Source organism: Delphinapterus leucas, chromosome 18 (assembly GCF_059928025.1).
Source record: "Delphinapterus leucas isolate spDelLeu-1000000601 "Yukka" chromosome 18, BTC_Dleu_Yukka2, whole genome shotgun sequence".
NCBI lineage: Eukaryota > Metazoa > Chordata > Mammalia > Artiodactyla > Monodontidae > Delphinapterus > Delphinapterus leucas.
In genome coordinates, this window is record NC_143146.1 from 2,738,758 (window position 1) to 2,746,628 (window position 7,871).

The 7,871-nt window shown below is 51.8% G+C and overlaps 1 protein-coding gene across 3 annotated transcripts; it reads right to left on the reverse strand.

Annotated features, from left to right (window-relative positions):
- Positions 1-1,539: 1,539 nt before the first annotated feature.
- Positions 1,540-7,108, reverse strand: ING1 (inhibitor of growth family member 1). 3 transcript variants are annotated; one of them, XM_022576752.3, is made up of 2 exons: positions 6,632-7,108; positions 1,540-2,479 (listed from the first exon to the last, which is right to left on the reverse strand). In XM_022576752.3, exons 1-2 carry the CDS (start codon positions 6,765-6,767, stop codon positions 1,779-1,781), a joined length of 837 nt encoding a protein of 278 aa, XP_022432460.1. In that variant the 5' UTR covers positions 6,768-7,108; the 3' UTR covers positions 1,540-1,778. The 3 variants fall into 3 exon arrangements, with proteins under 3 accessions (XP_022432460.1, XP_022432462.1, XP_089755508.1); XM_022576754.3 differs by lacking the exon at positions 6,632-7,108 and adding an exon at positions 5,464-5,891; XM_089899382.1 differs by lacking the exon at positions 6,632-7,108 and adding an exon at positions 3,958-4,555.
- Between the last annotated feature and the right edge of the window lie 763 nt (positions 7,109-7,871).

Consider the following 7,871-nt stretch of genomic DNA (forward strand, 5'->3'; position numbering starts at 1 on the left):
ACGTTTGGGAGTTTTGCTGGAAGGCAAATGCCCATTTGTAGGTATTGATATGCAAACAGTTCACACTTTAATGTGTGATCGACTACAATGTGCATTTCTCTACCAAACAGCCCTCTGTACTGGAAATTCAATGTACAGGTTAGGGAGTTATGTCCGGCACAAAAAAAGTTCTCATTAATTGCTTACCAAACGAAGTCAACAATCAGAAAACAACTTATGGTTTTACGTGTAATAAACACACGCCATACGCGTGCTCAGATGCTACAGCGGTTCCTCGATTCTTCCTTGTGGTAGCTTCAGGGGCTCAGCAGACTACGGAGAGAAACTGTTCTCTCCAACACAGGGTTAAAGTGAACCATGTATCACTTAGAAAGAAAAATTCCATTGACCCTTTCAATATGTGGGCAGTGGAGGGCACCGATTACCATGCAAGAAGTCAGTCTCAATCAGAGGTCAGCACAGTTCTCTGATTGGGCCAGAAAGTACATAATTTCAGCTTTGTGGGCTGTATGGGCTGTGTCCCAGCCACTCAACTCTGACGCTGTACCAAAGCGGCCGCACACAATGCGCTAGTGAATGAGCCTGGCTGTGTCAGTAAACTTTATTTACTGACACTAAAACTTGAATTTCATATAATTTTCATATGTCACGAAATTGGATTCTCATGTTGATTTTCTTTTTTTTAACCATTTAACAATGTTAAGATCATTCCTGGCTCACACACCATACAAAAGCAGGTGGTGGGCTGTATTTGGTCTGTGGGCAGTCATTTCCCCACCCCTGCTCTAAACATACGCTCTGTTTTAACACTTATTTTTTGCTGGCAATTAGATAACTTCTACTTCATTACTGAGAACAATAATACAAAATTTGCTTAAGGCTTTGTCTAAGCTGCTGGTGACACGTTTAAGGCAAAAATTTAACACTTACTTATGTCAAGATTAAATATACTGGTAGACGAACAAACTGGCCAAGTTGCATTTATTTCTTGATGTCAAGTCTGTACGGCTCTCATGCACACCATGGCATCTGGCTGCACTTCTGACTATAATACAGCGAGTGCAAGTTCACTTGAAAATGCACAGTTGCACACCTTATGTAAGTTAAAGACAGCTACACTAGTATTTGTTGATAGCAAAAGCGTGATCTGAAGCTCCAGGACTGGACCACTCCTGTTTGGTTTAATAAAAAAATGTACCCAACCATTAAAAATGGTCATTTGGGGAACGGGCCAGTATATAAAACGTTTGTCAGGTAAAATGTAACCATTTAGCTTTTTAAAAAAATGATTTTCAAACTTTAAACCTTTCTATTGAACTGTTACATGGATATACACTATTAGAGCACAAAACAAATTTGCTACGGGCTATATTTTCAGCAACTTGGCTAACTTTTTAAAAATCTGTTTGTGAAGTAATAACATTTTTTAAAAAATAAAATAGTAGCTAAATGAAATCTCTTCTTTGCACATTTAATGTGTTCAGTTGCTTCCAAGTCATCCCCGACTGCCAACAAAAACAACAGAAACCAGAGACCCACTCGAGTGTTTAATTCAAACCTATATTTGCAGTTTCTAAAATGCTGATCCACAGACCACTCTCTCGTTACACATGTGCACCAACGGAAAAGCAAAGAGAACCCCGGTCATCCCACGAGAGGAACAGCTCCTCTTCCAACAGTCTTCAGAAGGCTACACGTGCAGTCCCTGCGCCCGTCCAGATGGCGATGCAATAAATACACGGCTCGCCCTGCTCGCCTCGGTCCAGCCAGGCCCGCCACTACCTGTTGTAGGCCCGCTCCTTTTTGGACTTCTCCAGGGCCTTGTCCATGGTCTTCTCGTTCTCCCCTCGACATTTGGGGCAGTACCACTTGCCCTTGGGTTTATGGTTCAGCCCCACGCAGGAGAAGTGGAACCACTCGATGGGGCACTCGTCATTGTCACAGCCGATCATCTCTCCATAGGAGACCTGATTGCACAGACAGTACGTGGGCTCGTTCGGGTCAATGGGAAGGTCTGCAGGGGATGCTTCCCTCTCGGCTTTGGCCTTGGAGCGTTTCTTCTTCTTGGAGGCCTTCGCCTTCTTCTCCTTAGGCGTTCCGGAGGTGATGTCATCATGGTCGTGATTATTAGCTGCGTTTTCCCGATTCTCGTTGTTGCGCTGTCGCCGGGACCGCTTGCTGTTAGGCTTTTCTGCCTGCGCGACTGTCTCAGTTTTTGACTTATCCTGGCCAGCTTTGCTGTGGCCAGTGGTGTCACTGACCTCTTGATGTGCCTCAAAGAGTTCCACATGACTGTCCACCTGCCTGGCCCGGTTCTCCACCAGCTCCACCATCTGACTCACGATCTGGATCTTCTCGTCGCCCAGCTCCTGGCTCCGAATCAGGGCCCTCTGAATGCAGTGCAGCACTCTCCTCCTCTGGGTGCTGTCCGTCTCCCGCTTGAACTTCTCGTAATACTCATCCAGTTCCTTCAGGATTTCTGCAAAGGAAAAAATTAGCATTACACCCTCACTGTAAACCCTACCAAGGCTTTCGGTTCTCTAATCTACAAAAAAAGGAACTGTTAAGGGACAAAAAGGACCAATGCAAGGCTTCCTAGCATGAAAACTTGTAACCTGTAGGCCTCTCTGGCAGGCTTTTTTTTTTTTTTTTCCTGGTGAAAAAAATCTCTAGAACTAAATACAAACATCAACACAGTTCCTATTTATCAAAGTGCCCCTCAAAGCTCCCCAAGGGACTCTGTGTGCATTCAGAGACTGGGTAATGAAAACTCCTTGGACAGGCAGCTACGGGGAAAGTTCAAGTTTAGGTGAAGTGCTGAGGTCCAAACCTTTATTTTCTATAAAATTAATGATTATGTCCTAAATTTCCATTGTTTTTATTTAAATATTTTTGTAATAATTGAAAGGCTGTTATTTTAGCTATTTTAATGCACCGACATCTAGAATACTGGATTAAATTAGAGAACGTACATAAATACTACGTAGTGACCCAGGGCCTCAGTTTATTGGTCACATCATTCCATCCCAGCACATACAGGAATATCTCTGTGTTACCGTGTATTACTGAAAACAAGAATGGTTTGTCACAATAAGCCAGGCGACCCAGCCTTGCTTTAAAACAAACGTTGCAGATTTTACGTTTCCATTTACTACTTAAAACAATAACATCTATATCTATAAAAGACAACAGACTTTAGATAATCTGAATGAAATAAGGAAAATAAATATTCTTCCCAAGAATCTACTTAAATACACAGATAGAAATTCCCAGAGTTATTTTCCCTAAACAGTAACCATTAAATTAAATAGTATCAGATTTTTCTCCTGAAAACCTTTTGTAGTCTCTTAAAATAAGGCAATTCAACTCTCCCAACTCGGAAGCTGTGGGAGGATATGGGTGGAACGAGTATAAAATGTGACATAACCCCTTCCAGATCTTATATCCAATTAGTTATAGGGCATAAACCTCACACTAGAGCAAACATATGAACTCAGACGAACACTACTTAAGCACATATTATTTTCCAGGATACATTCTTCAACTGAAGATAGCGCTGAAGACATTTCTTAGAGGAACAATGCAGAGTGTCTGCCACCAGAAAGGAGGAATGCCATAGTCTCACGGGCTCTTGGAGTAATTATTCCTGAAAATAAACAGCTCTACTCAACTTATCCAAGTTCTATTTCACAGGTGCTAAAATATGAGTTTCTGCCATTTATTTTTTAAGTGGATTACATATTACAAAACTATATCACTTGGTTTAATTAGTAACCAAGTTTCTAAAGACAATTACCATTTCATAGAAAAGAGAACAATTCCATCATATTGCTAATTTAAAATTTCATAGCATACAGCTTCTTTTACATCACAAGCAAGCTTACAGCCACGTGAAGCCCCGCTGTGGGGAAGAAACAAACAGCCCATTACAAAATTACCAAGAAATAATTCTTTTACCTACACAACAGCATACATTTCTTCGATGCCGCAAGCGAAGCATTCTTATCGACAAAGCCACTGAAGTACAAACATCTGTAAACAGGAACCCCTGTGCTAACTAGGGCGGCATCCTGTTAGCACACCTGGCTTCTTCAGCTTCATCAGCTCCAACCGCTGCTGACCCTTTTTTCTAAAAATGCTCCATACCGTCACCATAGGAAAGCAATGGTACCATGGAAAGAATCTAAGGATTAAGTGAGACTGCAGCCAAATTTAAACTGATCTGTCCAATTATTAGAAATGTTTTTTTTGTTTTACATAGGGATTGCGCTGAAGTTCTTTATGAAGCCTTCTTCCTTGGTGCGTGGGCATTTAAAAAATAATACTTTAAAAGTAGCTGAAAAATATTTTAAATTCAAAATAACCTCAAATATCATTGGTAAACTAATTACGACCCATCCTTATGAATTAATGTTCAGTTGATGTTTACTATGCAAATACTGTTAACCAAAGTTTGACTTGCAACCTAGGAGTTCTTTTAAAAGTAAAGCCTTAATTTTTAGATTAGACTGTGCTGCGTATCTCAACACTCAGTACTAAGTCCCAACCAAATGAGTTACTATTACCATGACGGATGTTAAGGCTCTGCAGCTCACACAGGGCACTGGCTTCCACGTGAGCCGGGTAGCGTGCGGGTGGGACCGATTTTCTCCGAAGGAGCCAAATACGCACTGAACGTGTATTAACTCGACGGAAGACACTCCGGCTCTGAATCGGTAAAACAGGGTGTCAGACAGTAAGGAAAGCTGTAAGAAAGCAACCTCAACGGTATACTGACGTGGACGCTCGAAAATTTTCAGTATGAACTTCTTCGTCTCCTTGCGATTTCCTAGAAATGCTAAGGAACCGTGCCGGTGACGACGAATTCCTCAAAGACTGGGAAACCCGTTAACTCTCCGCTTTAGTCATTCCACCACCCGAGCCGCCTCCGAGCTCAGCGCACACGGGACCCCCTCGGGGGCCGCCCGGCTCTCCCTGTCCTGGGTCACCGACACACCAGGCCCGGGTCACTCACGCTGCCCCCGCTCCACGCAGCCGCAACCGCGGGTCCTCGGGGCCCGGGCGGGAGGCCCAACTGCGCCCTCGGCAGCCCCGGCAGCAAGGATTGCCGGCCTCGCCCTGTCCCCCGGGCGCCGCCATTGCTCTGCGACTGAAGTGACCAGCATCACGTCCGTGGGGGCGGGGCCAAGCCGATCCCCGCCAATGGGGAGGTGACCAGCCGGCGGCGCGCCCCGCCCCTGGAACCACTGCCTATGGGGATCGCCGCGCCGGAGGGCGGAGGCCAGGCGAGGCACCAATCACAACGCAGGACCAGAGAACACAGCCCGCCCTAGCTACACCAATGGCCAATGCGACGGCGGAGGCCGAGAGACCCGAAGACATTCAAATCAACTCGACCTCCTCCCTCTTCCCCGCCCCTCTACCAAAGAGAAAAAAGAAAGCAGCGGAAACAGAGACTCGTGCCAGTCACTGCGCAAGGCCCGCCCTCATCCGGCCCAGCAACCAATGGTTCAGCAGCGGACTGATAAGGACATTCCATGGGAGACGCCACGGCCAATTACAGGAGGCCGAGGCGGAACATTCGCAATATGCTAATAAGGCTCCTATAAAAGTCGCTGCGAAGCCGAGCCTTTGGTAGAGCGCGCAGGGGCGCCTTCCCCTCAGGAGTTTTCGGGGCGCTGTGGGGCGCTTTCTGGCTTCCCACCTCCCCCCACTCTTCCGTTTGCCTGCTGCGCAGTCCTGTAAACATGGGTAAACTCCGAGTGACTATCCACGTTCCAAATACAGACCCCAATGCCGTGCCTGACCAGGCAGGAAAGTTTCCCCAACAGCCAGCAATTCCCAGCGGACCCGAACCCTCCGTCTCTCTCGGGCAGCCGGGGCTGCAGAGAACGACCCACAGGTCCTCTCCCCTGCCATGTTCCTCTCCAAGCCGACAATACTTGCCTGCGCCCCCCGAGCGCAGCACAGATGGGCGACTTCTTCGCCCCATCCTCCCTTCCCTGCCCTCCCCTTCCCCACTGCACACACGGAATAAAGCCCTGGCCCTCCGCGAACTACACCCGGCCGCGTCGCCCCTCTCAAGTCGGCCCTCACTCGGTGTCCAGGACCGGGGGCTGGGCGGGGGCGACTGGGGCTACACCACGCGAGGTACGGACCCTGGACTTTATGTAACACTCAGATTCGGGACTGGGTGAAGGTGGTTCCGGGGATAGCGGGCAGGGCCGGGGGACCCCTCGTCCGCAGCGCCCTCCCAGCAGCCCTGCGCGCAGCCCCGTCCCTGCGCCCCTCAGCCTAGCGACCGCGGCACATCCCTCCCTCGGCGCTGTAGCCTGCGCCCCCTGCGCCCCCTCCCCCGCAGCACCCCGCCTCGTCACTTCACTACAAAGAGCGCTTTGCTCGCGCAGCCTGGCGTTGAGACCTCTCGTTCCTCCTTCCTCCTCCGTGTCCGGGCTTCACGCACAAGGACCTTGGCAAATCAAAGACGCTCCAGACCTTTTGTTTCTGCCGGCAAGGGCCCCGCCGCGGGCTCGCGGCTCTCCAGGAGGGGAGCAGGACGGCCCGCAGCCCCGCGGCGCGCCGCGACCGGTGGGGATGGAGCAGCCGCCCCCGCCCATCCATCCCGCCGTACCTTGGTATTTCGCGTCGATCTCCCGCATCAGAGAGACGTTTCTCTGCAGATCGAAAGGCAGAGACTCGATGGAGTCCAGGTAGTCCTCCACATAGTTCACCAGGTGGATCTGCTCCCCGTTGGCAGGGCTCAACATGGTTCACCGAGGTCCCCGGCGACTCCGCGCGGCTTTCCGCTTCCTCCGGCCCCCGCCCCCTCGGAGCCCAGCGCTGCAAAATGCAAGGCTCCCGCCCGCCGTTGCCCCCCCTCCGGCCGGCCCCGCGCCGCTACATCTGCGAGCCGCGCTGCCTGGGCCCGGGGACCGGCGCCTGGCGGGCCGGACCGGCGCTCGGCGGCCTCAGGCGCGGGGCGGGCGCAGGCGGGCGTGCGGGCGCGCACCCCGGCGCAGGGGCCGGGGCCGGGGCCGAGCGAGCGCGGGAAGGGGCGCGCGCCGCCCGCCGCGCCGCACTTGTCCAACGTGGAAAACCCAAATACCAGTTTCAAACACTTGGGAAACATTCGGCCCCCAGCACCGCGCATGCGCCCCGGCCCCTCCGCCCCCCCCCCCCCTCCCGTGGGCCCCGCCCCCCCCGCATTCATGCGCCTCACCAGCCCCGCCGCCCGGGGGTGTGGGTTTGTCTGTCACTTCTACCCGGGCGGGGGTCGCGGGGGCAAGGGGCAGCGGGCGAGGCGCAAACTTTACTAGGAGTTTCGCACTTGCAGGCGGAGCGCGTCGGGCGGCACTGCACGCCCACAGGGGGACGCGGGGCAGCAGGTAGCCCCGCCCAAGACCTGGCCGGAACCGACCCGGCAGTGGCACCATCGCAAGCCCAAGTTGCCACCTCCCTCCCCACGCTCAGCCCCTCACTCTCCGAAGCCCGCCTTGCAGCGGGAAATAAGTACGGCTCGGAACAGACTGGCAACCTCGACAGCCAATCGAGTTGCCGCTCTCCCTCAGTAGTCCAATCAGGACGAAGAGAAGGCGGGGCGAGCACGGATACCTCCTCCCGGGCTCTTACTACTAGAAACCCGCGTCCTCCAGGGGGCGGAGGGACAGGGCTGGCCGAGCAGGCCGGAAGCGATGGCGCATGCGCAATGGTGCGGCCCAGGCAACAGCCTGCCCGCGCGGGAGACCTACCATTCGGCAGTCGGACCACCACTCCCAGCAGCCTCGGCGGCTCCCGCGCTTGCCCGGTCCTCACCGCCCTCCCTTTGTGTTGTCGGCCGGAGCCCACTGTTGAGCGGCTTGGAGACAAAGGGG